The 18773-nt window shown below is 53.5% G+C and overlaps 1 protein-coding gene across 1 annotated transcript in view; it reads left to right on the top strand.

Annotated features, from left to right (window-relative positions):
- septin12 (septin 12) overlaps positions 1-18773 on the top strand; it is a 51958-nt gene that overhangs the window by 1505 nt on the left and 31680 nt on the right. The window contains exon 2 of the mRNA XM_030381319.1: positions 14650-16227. Within this exon, the coding sequence (XP_030237179.1) occupies positions 14650-16227 (1578 nt within the window). The remainder of the gene's footprint in view (positions 1-14649; positions 16228-18773) is intronic.

Genomic DNA, 18773 nt, shown 5'->3' with positions numbered 1-18773 from the left:
TACGGGCCTAGCGGGGCGTGGCCACCACCACCGGGGCGTGGCCACCACCACAGGGGCGTGGCCACCACCACCGGGGCGTGGCCACCACCACCAGGGCGTGGCCAACCCCACCAACCCCACCGGGGCGTGGCCACCGCCACCGACCCCACCGGGGCGTGGCCACCGGCCCCTGGGACACAGACTGCCGGTGTGGTTCCGGTGCTAATGGGGGGGTCTGCCCGTCCACCGTCCTCTCGGGGGGGAGCAGCCCCACTCGGTGGCCCCTGGGGGGCTGCTGGCCCCCCAGGGGCCACATGGTCCGCAGAGGCCCATCGCTGATCCCTCTCTAACCCTTCATGGGACTAGACTCCCCCGTCAGACAGATGCTGGCATTCTTCAGGCTCTGGATGAAAGGGAGCTTTATGTCTCCGTCTCCAGAGTCCTAGCAGGGGGGAACCCAGGCCCCCACCCAGGCCCCACCCAAGCCCCCAACCAGGCCCCCAGCCAGGCCCCCACCCAGGCCCCCAGCCAGGCTCCCAGCCAGGCCCCACCCAGGCCCCCAACCAGGCCCCAACCAGGCCCCCAGCCAGGCCCCCAGCCAGGCCCCCACCCAGGCCCCCACCAGGCCCCAACCAGGCCCCCAGCCAGGCCCCCACCAGGCCCCAACCAGGCCCCCAGCCAGGCCCCCAGCCAGGCCCCCACCAGGCCCCAACCAGGCCCCACCCAGGCCCCCATTCAGGCCCCCAGCCAGGGCCGCTGGTGGGGGGACTGGGTGGGGCCCTTGAAGAGAGAGGGTGGAGGGGTGGTGCTGGGTGAACGGTGGAGGGGTGGAGGAGGTAGGGTTAGTGTTAGTAGTGAGGTGGTAGGGTTAGTGTTAGTAGTGAGGAGGTAGGGTTAGTGGTGAGGAGGTAGGGTTAGTGTTAGTAGTGAGGAGGTAGGGTTAGTGTTAGTAGTGAGATGGTAGGGTTAGTGTTAGTAGTGAGGAGGTAGGGTTAGTGTTAGTGGTGAGGAGGTAGGGTTAGTAGTGAGGAGGTAGGGTTAGTGGTGAGGAGGTAGGGTTAGTGTTAGTAGTGAGGAGGTAGGGTTAGTGTTAGTAGTGAGGAGGTAGGGTTAGTGTTAGTGGTGAGGAGGTAGGGTTAGTGTTAGTAGTGAGGAGGTAGGGTTAGTGGTGAGGAGGTAGGGTTAGTGTTAGTAGCGAGGAGGTAGGGTTAGTGTTAGTAGTGAGGTGGTAGGGTTAGTGTTAGTAGTGAGGTGGTAGGGTTAGTGTTAGTGGTGAGGAGGTAGGGTTAGTGTTAGTAGTGAGGTGGTAGGGTTAGTGTAAGTAGTGAGGAGGTAGGGTTAGTGGTGAGGAGGTAGGGTTAGTGTTAGTAGTGAGGAGGTAGGGTTAGTGTTAGTAGTGAGGTGGTAGGGTTAGTGTTAGTAGTGAGGAGGTAGGGTTAGTGTTAGTGGTGAGGAGGTAGGGTTAGTGTTAGTAGTGAGGAGGTAGGGTTTGTGTTAGTAGTGAGGAGGTAGGGTTAGTGTTAGTGGTGAGGAGGTAGGGTTAGTAGTGAGGAGGTAGGGTTAGTGTTAGTAGTGAATTGGTAGGGTTAGTGTTAGTAGTGAGGAGGTAGGGTTAGTGTTAGTGGTGAGGAGGTAGGGTTAGTGTTAGTAGTGAGGAGGTAGGGTTAGTGTTCGTAGTGAGGAGGTAGGGTTAGTAGTGAGGAGGTAGGGTTAGTAGTGAGGAGGTAGGGTTAGTGGTGAGGAGGTAGGGTTAGTAGTGAGGAGGTAGGGTTAGTGTTAGTAGTGAGGAGGTAGGGTTAGTGTTAGTAGTGAGGAGGTAGAGTTAGTGTTAGTAGTGAGGAGGTAGGGTTAGTAGTGAGGAGGTAGGGTTAGTGGTGAGGAGGTAGGGATAGTGGTGAGGGGGTAGGGTTAGTGTTAGTAGTGAGGAGGTAGGGTTAGTGTTAGTAGTGAGGAGGTAGGGTTAGTGTTAGTAGTGAGGAGGTAGGGTTAGTGGTGAGGAGGTAGGGTTAGTAGTGAGGAGGTAGGGTTAGTGTTAGTAGTGAGGAGGTAGGGTTAGTAGTGAGGTGGTAGGGTTACTGTTAGTAGTGAGGAGGTAGGGTTAGTGTTAGTAGTGAGGAGGTAGGGTTAGTAGTGAGGAGGTAGGGTTAGTGTTAGTAGTGAGGAGGTAGGGTTAGTGTTAGTAGTGAGGAGGTAGGGTTAGTGGTGAGGAGGTAGGGTTAGTAGTGAGGAGGTAGGGTTAGTGGTGAGGAGGTAGGGTTAGTAGTGAGGAGGTAGGGTTAGTGTTAGTAGTGAGGTGGTAGGGTTAGTGTTAGTAGTGAGGAGGTAGGGTTAGTGGTGAGGAGGTAGGGTTAGTGGTGAGGAGGTAGGGTTAGTGTTAGTAGTGAGGTGGTAGGGTTAGTAGTGAGGAGGTAGGGTTAGTGGTGAGGAGGTAGGGTTAGTGGTGAGGAGGTAGGGTTAGTGTTAGTAGTGAGGAGGTAGGGTTAGTGTTAGTAGTGAGGAGGTAGGGTTAGTGGTGAGGAGGTAGGGTTAGTGGTGAGGAGGTAGGGTTAGTAGTGAGGAGGTAGGGTTAGTGGTGAGGAGGTAGGGTTAGTGGTGAGGAGGTAGGGTTAGTTGTGAGGAGGTAGGGTTAGTGTTAGTAGTGAGGAGGTAGGGTTAGTGTTAGTAGTGAGGAGGTAGGGTTAGTAGTGAGGAGGTAGGGTTAGTGTTAGTAGTGAGGAGGTAGGGTTAGTAGTGAGGAGGTAGGGTTAGTGTTAGTAGTGAGGAGGTAGGGTTAGTTTTAGTAGTGAGGAGGTAGGGTTAGTAGTGAGGAGGTAGGGTTAGTGTTAGTAGTGAGGAGGTAGGGTTAATGTTAGTAGTGAGGAGGTAGGGTTAGTGTTAGTAGTGAGGAGGTAGGGTTAGGGTTAGTAGTGAGGAGGTAGGGTTAGTGTTAGTGGTGAGGAGGTAGGGTTAGTGTTAGTAGTGAGGAGGTAGGGTTAGTGTTCGTAGTGAGGAGGTAGGGTTAGTAGTGAGGAGGTAGGGTTAGTAGTGAGGAGGTAGGGTTAGTGGTGAGGAGGTAGGGTTAGTAGTGAGGAGGTAGGGTTAGTGTTAGTAGTGAGGAGGTAGGGTTAGTGTTAGTAGTGAGGAGGTAGGGTTAGTAGTGAGGAGGTAGGGTTAGTGGTGAGGAGGTAGGGTTAGTGGTGAGGAGGTAGGGTTAGTGTTAGTAGTGAGGAGGTAGGGTTAGTGTTCGTAGTGAGGAGGTAGGGTTAGTGTTAGTAGTGAGGAGGTAGGGTTAGTAGTGAGGAGGTATGGTTAGTGTTAGTAGTGAGGAGGTAGGGTTAGTGTTAGTAGTGAGGAGGTAGGGTTAGTGGTGAGGAGGTAGGGTTAGTAGTGAGGAGGTAGGGTTAGTGTTAGTAGTGAGGAGGTAGGGTTAGTAGTGAGGTGGTAGGGTTAGTGTTAGTAGTGAGGAGGTAGGGTTAGTGTTAGTAGTAAGGAGGTAGGGTTAGTGTTAGTAGTGAGGAGGTAGGGTTAGTGTTAGTAGTGAGGAGGTAGGGTTAGTGGTGAGGAGGTAGGGTTAGTGGTGAGGAGGTAGGGTTAGTAGTGAGGAGGCAGGGTTAGTGTTAGTAGTGAGGAGGTAGTGTTAGTAGTGAGGAGGTAGGGTTAGTGTTAGTAGTGAGGAGGTAGGGTTAGTAGTGAGGAGGTAGGGTTAGTGGTGAAGAGGTAGGGTTAGTAGTGAGGAGGTAGGGTTAGTGTTAGTAGTGAGGTGGTAGGGTTAGTGTTAGTAGTGAGGAGGTAGGGTTAGTGGTGAGGAGGTAGGGTTAGTGGTGAGGAGGTAGGGTTAGTGTTAGTAGTGAGGTGGTAGGGTTAGTAGTGAGGAGGTAGGGTTTGTGGTGAGGAGGTAGGGTTAGTGGTGAGGAGGTAGGGTTAGTGGTGAGGAGGTAGGGTTAGTGGTGAGGAGGTAGGGTTAGTGGTGAGGAGGTAGGGTTAGTGGTGAGGAGGTAGGGTTAGTTGTGAGGAGGTAGGGTTAGTGTTAGTAGTGAGGAGGTAGGGTTAGTGTTAGTAGTGAGGAGGTAGGGTTAGTAGTGAGGAGGTAGGGTTAGTGTTAGTAGTGAGGAGGTAGGGTTAGTAGTGAGGAGGTAGGGTTAGTGTTAGTAGGGAGGAGGTAGGGTTAGTGTTAGTAGTGAGGAGGTAGGGTTAGTTTTAGTAGTGAGGAGGTAGGGTTAGTAGTGAGGAGGTAGGGTTAGTGTTAGTAGTGAGGAGGTAGGGTTAATGTTAGTAGTGAGGAGGTAGGGTTAGTGTTAGTAGTGAGGAGGTAGGGTTAGGGTTAGTAGTGAGGAGGTAGGGTTAGTGTTAGTGGTGAGGAGGTAGGGTTAGTGTTAGTAGTGAGGAGGTAGGGTTAGTAGTGAGGAGGTAGGGTTAGTGTTAGTAGTGAGGTGGTAGGGTTAGTGTTAGTAGTGAGGAGGTAGGGTTAGTGTTAGTAGTGAGGAGGTAGGGTTAGTAGTGAGGAGGTAGGGTTAGTGGTGAGGAGGTAGGGTTAGTAGTGAGGAGGTAGGGTTAGTGTTAGTATTGAGGTGGTAGGGTTAGTGTTAGTAGTGAGGAGGTAGGGTTAGTGGTGAGGAGGTAGGGTTAGTGGTGAGGAGGTAGGGTTAGTAGTGAGGAGGTAGGGTTAGTGGTGAGGAGGTAGGGCCTAGTGGTGAGGAGGTAGGGTTAGTAGTGAGGAGGTAGGGTTAGTGTTAGTAGTGAGGTGGTAGGGTTAGTGTTAGTAGTGAGGAGGTAGGGTTAGTGTTAGTAGTGAGGAGGTAGGGTTAGTAGTGAGGAGGCAGGGTTAGTGTTAGTAGTGAGGAGGTAGGGTTAGTGGTGAGGAGGTAGGGTTAGTGGTGAGGAGGTAGGGTTAGTAGTGAGGAGGTAGGGTTAGTGTTAGTAGTGAGGTGGTAGGGTTAGTGTTAGTAGTGAGGAGGTAGGGTTAGTGTTAGTAGTGAGGAGGTAGGGTTAGTAGTTAGGAGGCAGGGTTATTGTTAGTAGTGAGGAGGTAGGGTTAATGTTAGTAGTGAGGAGGTAGGGTTAGTGTTAGTAGTGAGGAGGTAGGGTTAGGGTTAGTAGTGAGGAGGTAGGGTTAGTGTTAGTGGTGAGGAGGTAGGGTTAGTGTTAGTAGTGAGGAGGTAGGGTTAGTGGTGAGGAGGTAGGGTTAGTGTTAGTAGTGAGGAGGTAGGGTTAGTGTTAGTAGTGAGGAGGTAGAGTTAGTGGTGAGGAGGTAGGGTTAGTGTTAGTAGTGAGGAGGTAGGGTTAGTGGTGAGGAGGTAGGGTTAGTAGTGAAGAGGTAGGGTTAGTGGTGAGGAGGTAGGGTTAGTGTTAGTAGTGAGGAGGTAGGGTTAGTGTTAGTAGTGAGGTGGTAGGGTTTAGTGTTAGTAGTGAGGAGGTAGGGTTAGTGTTAGTAGTGAGGAGGTAGGGTTAGTGTTAGTAGTGAGGAGGTAGGGTTAGTGTTAGTAGTGAGGTGGTAGGGTTAGCGTTAGTAGTGAGGAGGCTCTATCCAGCTCCTGTCACTTCAGCTCAGCCGTCTGGAAAAGCCTCAAACGATCAGAGGGTCCCATGACTGCCGGACCGCTGGCACACACACACACACGCACGCACGCACGCACGCACGCACGCACGCACGCACGCACGCACGCACGCACACACACACACACACACACACACACACACACACACACACACACACACACACACACACACACACACACACACACACACACACACACACACACACACACACACACACACACACACACAGAAACACACGCACACACACACACAGAAACACACACACACACACACATGCACGCACAGACACGCACACACACACACATGCACGCACGCACGCACACGAACACGCACACATACATGCACGCACAGACACCCACACACACACACACACACATGCACGCACAGACACCCACACATACACACAGATACACACATATACACGCACGCAAAGCACAAGCACAAACACAATCACCACAAACACACACACATGCGAACACATGCACGCACACGCACATGCATGCACACAAATATGCACAACCACACAAATCATCCCACACTAGCATGCACAAATGCACACACATGAAGGCACAAACGCATGCACAAACAGACACGCATGCACACGCATGCACGCACATGCACACGCAATTCTTTTTTTGACACATTCTCATTCACACAATCCGTGCGTCACTAGAGGTTCTCAGGCCCCCCCCCCCCAGCGTCACTAGAGGTTCTCAGGGCCCCCCCCCCCCCAGCGTCACTAGAGGTTCTCAGGGCCCCCCCAGCGTCACTAGAGGTTCTCAGGGCCCCCCCAGCGTCACTAGAGGTTCTCAGGGCCCCCCCAGCGTCACGAGAGGTTCTCAGGGCCCCCCCCCCCGGCGTCGCTAGAGGTTCTCAGGGCCCCCCCCCCCCCCCCAGCGTCATTAGAGGTTCTCAGGGCCCCCCCAGCGTCACGAGAGGTTCTCAGGGCCCCCCCAGCATCACTAGAGGTTCTCAGGGCCCCCCCCCCCCAGCGTCACTAGAGGTTCTCAGGGCCCCCCCCCCCCCGGCGTCACTAGAGGTTCTCAGGGCCCCCCCCCCCCCAGCGTCACTAGAGGTTCTCAGGGCCCCCCCCCCAGCGTCACTAGAGGTTCTCAGGGCCCCCCCAGCGTCACTAGAGGTTCTCAGGGCCCCCCCAGCATCACTAGAGGTTCTCAGGGCCCCCCCCCCCCCAGCGTCACTAGAGGTTCTCAGGGCCCCCCCCCCCCCAGCGTCACTAGAGGTTCTCAGGGCCCCCCCCCCCAGCGTCACTAGAGGTTCTCAGGGCCCCCCCCCCCAGCGTCACTAGAGGTTCTCAGGGCCCCCCCAGCGTCACTAGAGGTTCTCAGGGCCCCCCCAGCGTCACTAGAGGTTCTCAGGGCCCCCCCAGCGTCACTAGAGGTCCTCATGGTGTTCTAATGGATCCACGCGGGTTAGGGTTAGGGTTCAGCCCCCACCCTCACGCGGTCCCCCTGCATCCCCGCGCTGGGCCGTGTGTGTGTGTGTGTGTGTGTGTGTGTGCGTGTGTGCATCCAACCCACACACACACACACTCACACAAAATGGATGCATGATGATGCAAATTCAGCTTATTATTTATCCTCTCAGATTTCCCCGTTGGGGCTCTGAAACTTTCCACCCATGATTTAAAAGGCCTCCATGATACGTTTGAATCTAAATAATACATCCGTACCTTCATACATACGTACGTATATACACACATGCCTACATACATACATACGTACGTACATGCTAACATCATCCTCATAAGCTGGTAGCAGACACTACACAATATAAAGCTCAGGGTCGATCTTATTTTGTCATTAGAGAATGATATTCAGCAGCATGAATACAGCCTGCCCATGGAAACAAGACAAGAGGTAGTCTTAAAACATCCTGATGATACCAGACGGCGTTTTGACCCCTTCCTACGACAGAGGGTTAGTGTTAGTGTGGTCCAGGCTGTCTCCCGCTGGGGTACATGTCTGCTAGACATCTGAACAGGGCAGGAGGTGCACCGTGTTTATGAGGCCTCAGACACTATGATTATTTGCAATGTTACGACATTGCACATGGATGCTCGGAATGCACCCTTCCAGATGTGCGTTCAGTAGGGGAAGTGGTCTCAGCCGGACTACACCGAGCCGTGGGTGTGTGTGTGTGTGTGTGTGTGTGTGTGTGTGTGTGTGTGTGTGTGTGTGTGTGTGTGTGTGTGTGTGTGTGTGTGTGTGTGTGTGTGTGTGTGTGTGTGTGTGTGTGTGTGTGTGTGTGTGTGTGTGCGTGCGTTTGAGGGAGGGAGGAACCTATTTCTGTCCCTGAAGACGGCATGGGAGAATCTTCTTTGAATTTCCTTTTAATTTCTGAAATTACGTGTGTGTGTGTGTGTGTGTGTGTGTGTGTGTGTGTGTGTGTGTGTGTGTGTGTGTGTGTGTGTGTGTGTGTGTGTGTGTGTGTGTGTGTGTGTGTGTGTGTGTGCGTGCGTGCGTGCGTGCGTGCGTGCGTGCGTGCGTGCGTGCGTGCGTGCGTGCGTGCGTGCGTGCGTGCGTGCGTGCGTGCGTGCGTGCGTGCGTGCGTGCGTGCGTGCGTGCGTGCGTGCGTGCGTGCGTGCGTGCGTGCGTGCGTGCGTGCGTGCGTGCGTGCGTGCGTGCGTGCGTGCGTGCGTGCGTGCGTGCGTGCGTGCGTGCGTGCGTGCGTGCGTGCGTGCGTGCGTGCGTGCGTGCGTGTCCCCACCCGTCTGACCTGTGGTCGGGTCCCCCGTTCCATTCCTTGGTGGAATGCGCCCATCGGGGAGGTGTGGCTCCCTGGGCAGGCCCGGACCCATCTCCTCCCGCACGGCCACAGGCCCTAGGAGCCCCCTCCCCACGGGACACTCACCGGCACTCTGCTCCTCTAGGATCCTCTTGGTTCCTCTACCACCTCTAGGTTCCTCTAGGTTCCTTTAGGTTCCGCTACATCCTCTCTGTTCCTCTAGGTTCCTCTACCTCCTCTAGGTTCCTTTAGGTTCCTCTAGGTTCCTGTACCTCTTCTAGGTTCCTTTAGGTTCCTCTAGGTTCCTCTACTTCCTCTAGGTTCCTTTAGGTTCCTCTAGGTTCCTCTACATCCTCTCTGTTCCTCTAGGTTCCTTTAGGATCCTCTACATCCTCTCTGTTCCTCTATGTTCCTCTACCTCCTCTAGGTTCCTCTAGGTTCCTCTACCTCCTCTAGGTTCCTTTAGGTTCCTCTAGGTTCCTCTAGGTTCCTCTACCTCCTTTAGGTTCCTCTAGGTTCCTCTAGGTTCTTCTACCACCTCTAGGTTCCTTTAGGTTCCTCTAGGTTCCTCTACCTCCTCTAGGTTCCTTTAGGTTCCTCTAGGTTCCTTTAGGTTCCTCTACCTCCTCTAGGTTCCTCTAGGTTCCTCTACCTCCTCTAGGTTCCTTTAGGTTCCTCTAGGTTCCTCATGGTTCCTCTACCTCCTCTATGTTCCTCTAGGTTCCTTTAGGTTCCTCTAGGCTCCTCATGGTTCCTCTTTGTTCCTCTACCTTCCTATAGGTTCCTCTACCTCCTCTAGGTTCCTCTAGGTTCCTCTAGGTTCCTCTACCTCCTCTAGGTTCCTCTACCTCCTCTAGGTTCCTTTAGGTTCCTCATGGTTCCTCATGGTTCCTCTACCTCCTCTATGTTCCTCTAGGTTCCTCTAGGCTCCTCATGGTTCCTCTTTGTTCCTCTACCTTCCTATAGGTTCCTCTACCTCCTCTATGTTCCTCTAGGTTCCTCTACCTCCTCTAGGTTCCTCTAGGTTCCTCATGGTTCCTCTACCTCCTCTAGGTTCCTCTAGGTTCCTCTAGGTTCCTCTACCTCCTCTAGGTTCCTCTACCTTCCTCTAGGTTCCTCTAGGTTCCTCTACCTCCTCTAGGTTCCTCTAGGTTCCTCTACCTCCTCTATGTTCCTCTCGGTTCCTTTAGGTTCCTCTAGGTTCCTCATGGTTCCTATAGGTTCAGATAAACCCCTGTGTGTATTTGATCTTTAATTTAATAGATAAAAGGTCACAACCGTGTTCTTCAGATAAATGTATCTCTACAGCGGGGGGGTGAAGGAGATAACACACGTTCTTTGACCACACTAACCGATGCACACATGAGTACCCACACATGCACACAGACACACACACACACACACACATACACACAGTCACACACAGACACAAGCACACACCCACAGACACCCACAGACACCCACAGACACCCACAGACACACACACACACACACACACACACACACACACACACACACACACACACACACACACACAATCTCACACACACACACACACACACACACACACACACACACACACACACACACACACACACACACACACACACACACACACACACACACACACACACACACACACACACCAGGGCCAGCAGGACCTTCACTGAGAGAGGAGTTGAGGGGCGTTTGGCAGCCCGCCAACCAGTCAACAGCTGCTGGCCCACTCCTAGTCAGGGAGGGGGGGGCACTGGGTGGAGGGGGGGCACTGGGTGGAGGGGGGGACACTGGGTGGAGGGGGGGACACTGGGTGGAGGGGGGGACACTGGGTGGAGGGGGAGACACTGGGCTGTGTGTGGTGTGTTGTGGTGTTGTTTTGTTGTGGTGTGTTATGTCGTGTTGTGGTGGTGTTGTGCGGTGTCGTGTTTTGGTGGTGTTGTGGTGGTGTTGTGATGGTGTCGTGTTGTGGTGGTGTTGTGGTGTGGGGTGTGGTGGTGTGGTGGTGTTGTGTTGTGTTGTGTTGTGGTGGTGTTGTGGTGGTGTCGTGTTGTGGTGGTGTTGTGGTGTGGGGTGTGGTGGTGTGGTGGTGTTGTGTTGTGTTGTGTTGTGGTGGTGTTGTGGTGGTGTCGTGTGGTGGTGGTGTTGTGGTGTGGGGTGTGGTGGTGTGGTGGTGTGGTGGGATGTTGTGGTGGTGTGTTGTGTCGTGTTGTGGTGGTGTTTTGTTGTGGTGTGGTGTGGTGGTGTGCTGTGGTGTGGTGTTGTGTCGTGTTGTGGTGGTGTGGTGGTGTGGTGTGGTGTGGTGGTGTGCTGTGGTGTGGTGGTGTGGTGTGGTGGTGGTGTTGTGGTGGTGTTGTGGTGGTGTGTTGTGTCGTGTTGTGGTGGTGTTTTGGTGTGGTGTGGTGTGGTGGTGTGCTGTGGTGTGGTGTTGTGGTGTGGTGGTGGTGTTGTGGTGGTGTTGTGGTGGTGGTGTGGTGGTGTGGTGGGATGTTGTGGTGTGTTGTGGTGGTGTTTTGTTGTGGTGTGGTGTGGTGGGATGTTGTGGTGGTGTGTTGTGTCGTGTTGTGGTGGTGTTTTGTTGTGGTGTGGTGTGGTGGTGTGCTGTGGTGTGGTGGTGGTGTGGTGGTGGTGTTGTGGTGGTGTTGTGGTGGTGGTGTGGTGGTGTGGTGGGATGTTGTGGTGTGTTGTGGTGGTGTTTTGTTGTGGTGTGTTGTGTCGTGTTGTGGTGGTGTTTTGTAGTGGTGTGTTGTGTTGTGGTGGTGTTGTGTTGTGTCGTGTTGTCGTGGTGTTGTGTTGTTGTCCTCGTTCCTCACAGAAAGGCTTGGTTGTGTCTTGTTCTCTTTTTTTATTTGAAAAAAATCCCTTTACAAAATAGACAAATATGGACACATATTAAAGATAATATCTAATAATATAATCCAATAATAAGACTAAATAATACAATAAAAGAAACAAAAATAAAACAAAACATTTTGCCATTTTTGTTGCAGAACAAAGTTCATCTGAAACGTGTTTCAGTTCCTTTAGGGAGGAGGATGTGTCGTTCTTTGATCTCATACTTTGATGTTGAGGATAAAAAGATGTTCAAACTTCCTTTCAACTCCTACGGTGCCCTGAACAACCGGTCTCTCTCTAGAGGACTCTTAATCGAAGTGCAGCCGATGATTTGGTCACATTAAATAAATCCCACAAAACTAGGGCTGGGTTCTCCCCAGAGAAGGGGAACACAGCCGTCCCCCAGAGAAGAGCCGGCCCCCGACAGACCCCCGCCCTGTGGGGAGGGGGGCTCGACCAGATCACCAGCCGCTGGGTGGGATTACCAAGCAGCAGAGGAGAGCAGAACTCAGACACACACCAGCACATACCTGGAAGTTAAGCTCACCACACACAGACATGCAGACCATAATTATTATCCTGGTGTTAGACAAGATGCCAGCGCCCTGATACCACAGCCTGCTTATCTGCTCACTGGTGTGTGTGTGTGTGTGTGTGTGTGTGTGTGTGTGTGTGTGTGTGTGTGTGTGTGTGTGTGTGTGTGTGTGTGTGTGTGTGTGTGTGTGTGTGTGTGTGTGTGTGTGTGTGTGTGTGTGGTGAAATGTAATGTTTTGGGAAATGTCTGTTTTGAGCACCTTTCCCGTTCGTCTTTCAGAGGCTAGCCGCAAGCTATCCCAGTCGTAGTTCAGAGGGTATGGGATTTGTAGTTCAGAGGGTCTTGGTGTTGTAGTTCACAGGGTCTGGGTGTTGTAGTTCACAGGGTCTGGGTGTTGTAGTTCACAGGGTCTGGGGGTTGTAGTTCACAGGGTCTGGGGGTTGTAGTTCACAGGGTCTGGGTGTTGTAGTTCACAGGGTCTGGGGGTTGTAGTTCACAGGGTCTGGGTGTTGTAGTTCACAGGGTCTGGGTGTTGTAGTTCACAGGGTCTGGGGGTTGTAGTTCACAGGGTCTGGGTGTTGTAGTTCACAGGGTCTGGGGGTTGTAGTTCACAGGGTCTGGGGGTTGTAGTTCACAGGGTCTGGGTGTTGTAGTTCACAGGGTCTGGGGGTTGTAGTTCACAGGGTCTGGGTGTTGTAGTTCACAGGGTCTGGGTGTTGTAGTTCACAGGGTCTGGGGGTTGTAGTTCACAGGGTCTGGGGGTTGTAGTTCCCTCAGTGGACAGACGAGCCCTGGCCCTCGTCCTCCTCCAGCCCTGCGTCCTCCTCCAGCCCTGCTTTCTCCATTGTTCCTTCTGGGGAAAAGTATTTTCATCTTGTAACCCGACACCCCGGCGGCCTCGGCAGACTCATACTCATACCTCAATCACTTCTTTGTGTATCGAGAAGGGGTGTGTGTGTGTGTGTGTGTGTGTGTGTGTGTGTGTGTGTGTGTGTGTGTGTGTGTGTGTGTGTGTGTGTGTGTGTGTGTGTGTGTGTGTGTGTGTGTGGAGGAAGCTACAATAGTTCCCATACAAAGGCAAAGTTCGCCGGAGACGATATTGTACAGAAAAACAGAAAGTAAGAAAGAAGTGTCTCAATTGGTTTATCTTTACATTTCTTAAAGATAAACCAACCGATACATGGTTGCTAGCTGTCCATTACCTTTAGATGTGTAGGAACAGTTTAGTATGTTAGTTAGTGGTATTAGCTAGTAGATGATTAAGATATGTAGAAACAGGGCAGTATGTTAGTAGTATTAGTTAGTATGGATGATTTAGATAGTAACAGTTTAGTATGTTAGTTATTAGTATTAGTTAGTATGGATGATTTAGATGGCAACATGTTAGTATGTTAGTTATCAGTATTAGTTAGTATGGATGATTAAGACAGAAACAGGTTAGCATTTTAGTTAGTATTATTAGTTTGTATGGATAATTAAGATTGGAACAGGTTAGTATTTTAGTGAGTATTATTGGTTAGTCTGGATGATTAAGATTGGAAAAGGTTAGTATGTTAGTTAGTAGTATTAGTTAGTCTGGATGATCAACATATTGACTCTTGATATCTTAATTTTCCATATGATGATTAAGATAGTAAGACAAAAGTCAATATGTTGGAATTTTTGCTTGAAGAGATATCGTTTGCTTGATGTAATGTCTTCTATATTTGATTTGATGGGGGGGTTCTTTGGCGATGATGTTTGGTCATGATTGAACAGTATCATCTAAAAAAAGTCGTGAAGGCTGTGTTCAACCCTACAGTCAGAAGGTCATTGACAACCTGATGTTCAGTAACCCTAACCCTAACCAAGTTCATAAAGAGAGTGAAGGCTGTGTTCAACCCTACAGTCAGAAGGTCATTGACAACCTGATGTTCAGTAACCCTAACCCTAACCAAGTTCATAAAGACAGTGAAGGCTGTGTTCAACCCTACAGTCAGAAGGTCGTTGACCCCCTGGTATTCAGTAACCCTAACCCTAACCCTAACCAAGTTCATAAAGAAAGTGAAGGCTGTGTTCAACCCTACAGTCAGAAGGTCATTGACACCCTGATGTTCAGTAACCCTAACCCTAACCAAGTTCATAAAGACAGTGAAGGCTGTGTTCAACCCTACAGTGAGAAGGTCATTGACACCCTGATGTTCAGTAACCCTAACCCTAACCAAGTTCATAAAGACAGTGAAGGCTGTGTTCAACCCTACAGTGAGAAGGTCATTGACACCCTGATGTTCAGTAACCCTAACCCTAACCCTAACCAAGTTCATAAAGAGAGTGAAGTGTTGACACCCTGGTATTCAGTGCACTGGTTTTAAAGGAGAGGCTATTTAACCAATGAACAATTAGCTAGTCTAAGGCCCTTTAACAAATAACAATTAGCTAGTCAGAGGCTCCTTAACCAATGAACAATTAGCTAGTCTAAAGCCATTTAACTAATGAACAATTAGCTAGTCAGAGGCTCCTTAACCAATGAACAATTAGCTAGTCTAAGGCTCCTTAACCAATGAACAATTAGCTACGGGGTCCCTCTGCTCTAGACGAGGGCCCCTCTGCTCTAGACGGGGGCCCCTCTGCTCTAGACGAGGGCCCCTCTGCTCTAGACGAGGGCCCCTCTGCTCTAGACGAGGGCCCCTCCGCCCTCTGCTCTAGACGAGGGCCCCTCTGCTCTAGACGAGGGCCCCTCTGCTCTAGACGAGGGCCCCTCCGCCCCTCTGCTCTAGACGAGGGCCCCTCTGCTCTAGACGAGGGCCCCTCGCTCTAGACGAGGGCCCCTCTGCTCTGCTGAGGTAGAGCCTTCGACGCAGAGTTGAGGGTCTGGACGTGGGCCCTCTGAAGTACGGCAGCGTTCCCTTAAAGGGCCTACGTCCTGCCCCCAGGTGGGGGTGAGTAGCTGGTAGAAGCCGGTTGGCGCAGGGAAGAAGCTCTGCTTTAAGAAGAAACCCGCTGGGCCAGAACCTTGTTCTTACCGTGACTCTGTGTCTCCACAGCGCTCAAGAGGTCCTTTGACATCGACGATGAGGACGACATCCCCAGCTTCTCCTCTGGCTGCCCCAGCGCCCCCCCCATGCCCCCCCCCTCCTCCTCCCATCTCCTCCTGAGCCACAACAGGACCCAGGAGGGACGGGGAGCCACGCAGCCGCCGGCCTCGTCGGGCCTGAACCCCCACAGCCCGTTCCTCTCCCAGCGGGGGGGCCTGAAGTCGCGCTCCGTCAGCAGCAGCCTCTCCTTCAGCCACGGGAACAAGCCCGCCTTCAGGAAGAACGGGGGGGGCGGGGTCGCCAGGGCCGCCTCCTTCCAGAACCGCTTCCACCCCAACGGCTACTACTCCTCCCTGTCGGGCCCCGGCAGCGACAACGACAGCCTCCACAGCTCCTCCTCCAGCCTGGAGGGGCCCCCCGCCTCCGCGGCGAAGTACGGCGGGGGGGAGTACCAGCACCTCATGGTCCAGGGGGGTGCACCGGGGGGTGCACTGGGGGGTGCACCGGGGTCCGACGGCCACCAGAAGAGCTCCTCCCACGGGGGCGTGTTCCTCTCTGAGGACGCTCTCAGGGGCGGGGCCCCGGAGCTCAGGGGCGGGGCTCCAGAGCTCAGGGGCGGGGCTCCAGAGCTCAGGGGCGGGGCTCCAGAGCTCCGGGGCGGGGCTCCGGAGCTCAGGGGCGGGGCTCCGGAGCTCAGGGGCGGGGTGGATGGGCAGAGAGAGGGGGTGCCTCTGGGATTAGGGTTTGCCAATAACAACGCCGGCTGGAGCGGCCGCCCGCTCTACGGCGGCGGGGCGGAGCTCCACTCCGGCTCCGCCCAGCAGAGCCGCCGGCTCCAGCAGCACGGGGGCCCCCAGGGCCCGCAGCCTCCCAGGGCCAGAGAGCCCCCGCGCCTCAACAAGTTCCCCCTGGATCTGGAGAACCTCACCATGAACACCACCCCCAAGCCCCCGCCTCGGGGCGCAGCCAGCCCCCCCCAGCCCTCCCCCGGCCCCCCCCAGCCCTCCCCCAGCCCCCCCCAGCCCTCCCCCAGCCCCTCCCTCTCCCCCTCCCCCCTCAGCGGCGTGGAGAGGACCCCCTCCCCGCCCGGCCTCCCCCACCTCCCCCCTTCCTCCCCCAGGGGCTCCCTCCCGGCCCCAGGGGCCAGCTGCTCCCCGCCCCCCCCCGCCCAGACCCCCCTGCTCCCCGGGTCCCAGGCAGTCCAGGGGGGGGGTCCCGGGGCGGCGAGGAGGCTGGGGGAGGAGCCTCAGGGCCGCGCCCCAAACAGCGTGGGCTCCGTCCTGCGGAGGATCGCCTCCTTCTCTCACGGGCTCCCGCCGGACGGCAGCGGGGGCCTGGCGGGGGGGAGCCCCAAGCCCCGCAGGGCCCCTGGCGGGACCAGGGACGGGGCCCACGGCGGGACCATGGACGGGGCCCCCGGCGGGGCCAGGGACGGGGCCCCCGGCGGGGCCAGGGACGCGGCCCCCGGCGGGGCCAGGGACGGGGCCAGGGACGGGGCCCCCGGCGGGACCAGGGACGGGGCCCCCGGCGGGACCAGGGACGGGGCCCTGTCGCCGGCCCCCCTGCGGAGAGAGAGGAACCTGGAAGGTAAACACGGCAACACCTTCACTCAATATCACCGCAGAACCTTGACCCCTCCTCGGGGACGGAGGATGAACACTGACATGGTGGAACGGTGAGGTGACGCACAGCAGCACCAGGGAGTGGAGGACGTTAGGGTCTGGTCACATAGTCAGTGAAGAGTCACCACACAGCAGTACCAGTGAAGAGTCACCACACAGCAGTACCAGTGAAGAGACACCATACAGCAGTACCAGTGAAGAGTCACCACACAGCAGTACCAGTGAAGAGTCACTGGTACTGGTGACTCTTCACTGGTACAGCAGTACCAGTGAAGAGACACCATACAGCAGTACCAGTGAAGAGACACCATACAGCAGTACCAGTGAAGAGTCACCACACAGCAGTACCAGTGAAGAGTCACTGGTACTGCTCTGTGGTGACTCTTCACTGGTACTGGTGACCCTTCACTGGTACAGCAGACTCTTCACTGGTACTGGTGACCCTTCACTGGTACTGCAGTACCAGTGACTCTTCACTGGTACTGCTGTATGGTGACTCTTCACTGGTACTGCTGTGTGGTGACTCTTCACTGGTACTGGTGACCCTTCACTGGTACATCAGTACCAGTGAAGAGACACCACACAGCAGTACCAGTGAAGAGTCACCACACAGCAGTACCAGTGAAGAGACAACATACAGCAGTACCAGTGAAGAGTCACTGGTACTGCTCTGTGGTGACTCTTCACTGGTACTGCTGTATGTTGACTCTTCACTGGTACTGGTGACTCTTCACTGGTACAGCAGTACCAGTGAAGAGTCACTGGTACTGCTGTATGGTGACTATTCACTGGTACTGGTGACCCTTGACTGGTACAGCAGTACCAGTGAAGAGACACCGCACAGCAGTACCAGTGAAGAGACACCATACAGCAGTACCAGTGAAGAGTCACTGGTACTGCTGTATGTTGACTCTTCACTGGTACTGGTGACTCTTCACTGGTACAGCAGTACCAGTGAAAAGTCACTGCCTGATGGTCTAAAATGTATAATCTGGTCACTTATTTGAAGTTAGGATCTGATAAAGACTAATGAAGTGACTTTTATTTGTACAGGATTGTACTTTATTTTGATGATTCCGATTTCATTCATAAAGTAGTGAATGCACCAGTACAGACTTCACCCTCATGTGTGAGGTCTGTACACCAAGCAGAATATATAACGTCTACATCTTGGTACACTAGTTATTACCCTGGAAGTAGTTATTAGCTGTTGTATGATACCATTAAGTATGATTCGACCCATTACTGTGGGGGTGATCAACAGAGCCAAGCTTTAATCCCGCTGCTAAACACTGGGTAACAACAGCTAACCCAGCAGCCATGGCTAAATGATTGTTTTGCTTTCACTTCAAAGCTCCCATAAAACCCCTCATTGACAACAAAAGAGTGGCCTGGGGGTCCTTCCTCTCCCCCTTTCTCCCTTCCTCCTCCTCCCTTCTGAGGGGGAGGAAGAGGAGAACAGGCCCGCGCAGGGTGAAGGAGGAAGGTAGAGAAAGCTAGCCGTCGCTAACAGTCGCTAACGCTAACAAGAGTCAGGGAGGAGAATCGTTCTGAACCACAGCATGTCAAATTATACTGATCTTAAGTTTCTTATTGCGAGAATCATGTTGGCTGGAAAATCGAACAAAAAGGGATTTATTCCCGATGAATTTAAAATTCTGGCTGAATCTGCCTTTATTGGTTTCAAAAGTCCTCCATTATTTCTAATCTTTTTAACTCTCCCCTCTCCCCCCCCCCCCGTGACTCTGGGTGAAGCAGTCATGCTGAGGCCTGTTTCAGAGCCCCACCCCCCCTCTGTTCGCTAATGACAGTGGGTGTGAGAGGGATTCCTCTCCTGTCTCCAGATCGCCTCAGCATTCAGCTGCATTCTGGGATCCAAGGGATTGGTCATTCCGGGTGTTTCTGTGTGTATGTTTTGTGTGTGTGTTTGCATGTGTGCGTGTGCGTGGGTGGGAGGTGTAAGCCTATGACATCACGTGAGAACTGGTCCCTGGTCCCACAACGGGTCTGTTCGCTTCTCTCGCTTGTTTTCCTGTGGTCCGGTTTCAGCTTCCTGTCCTCCTTTAACCCCCCCCCCCCCTACACACATGGTGACCTCCCCCCCAGAAACCTGTTTCCTGTCCCAGATAAGATAGAAGAGAGCCACTACTTTGTCCCGTTGAACACAGAACCCAGAAACAAGCACATCCACACACACACATCCAAACACACATCCAAACACACATCCACACACACACATCCAAACACACATCCAAACACACATCCACACACACACATCCACACACACACACACACACACACACGCACATCCACACACACACACACACACACACATCCAAACACACACACACACACACACACACACACACACACACACACACACACACACACATCCAAACACACATTCACACACACATCCACACAAACACGCACATCCAAACACACACACACACACACACACACATCCAAACACACATTCACACACACATCCACACAAACACGCACATCCAA

Source organism: Gadus morhua, chromosome 2 (genome assembly GCF_902167405.1).
Source record: "Gadus morhua chromosome 2, gadMor3.0, whole genome shotgun sequence".
NCBI classification, from domain to species: domain Eukaryota; kingdom Metazoa; phylum Chordata; class Actinopteri; order Gadiformes; family Gadidae; genus Gadus; species Gadus morhua.
The sequence above is the reverse complement of the archived record's forward strand: the minus strand, read 5'-3'. Positions and strand labels throughout refer to the sequence as shown.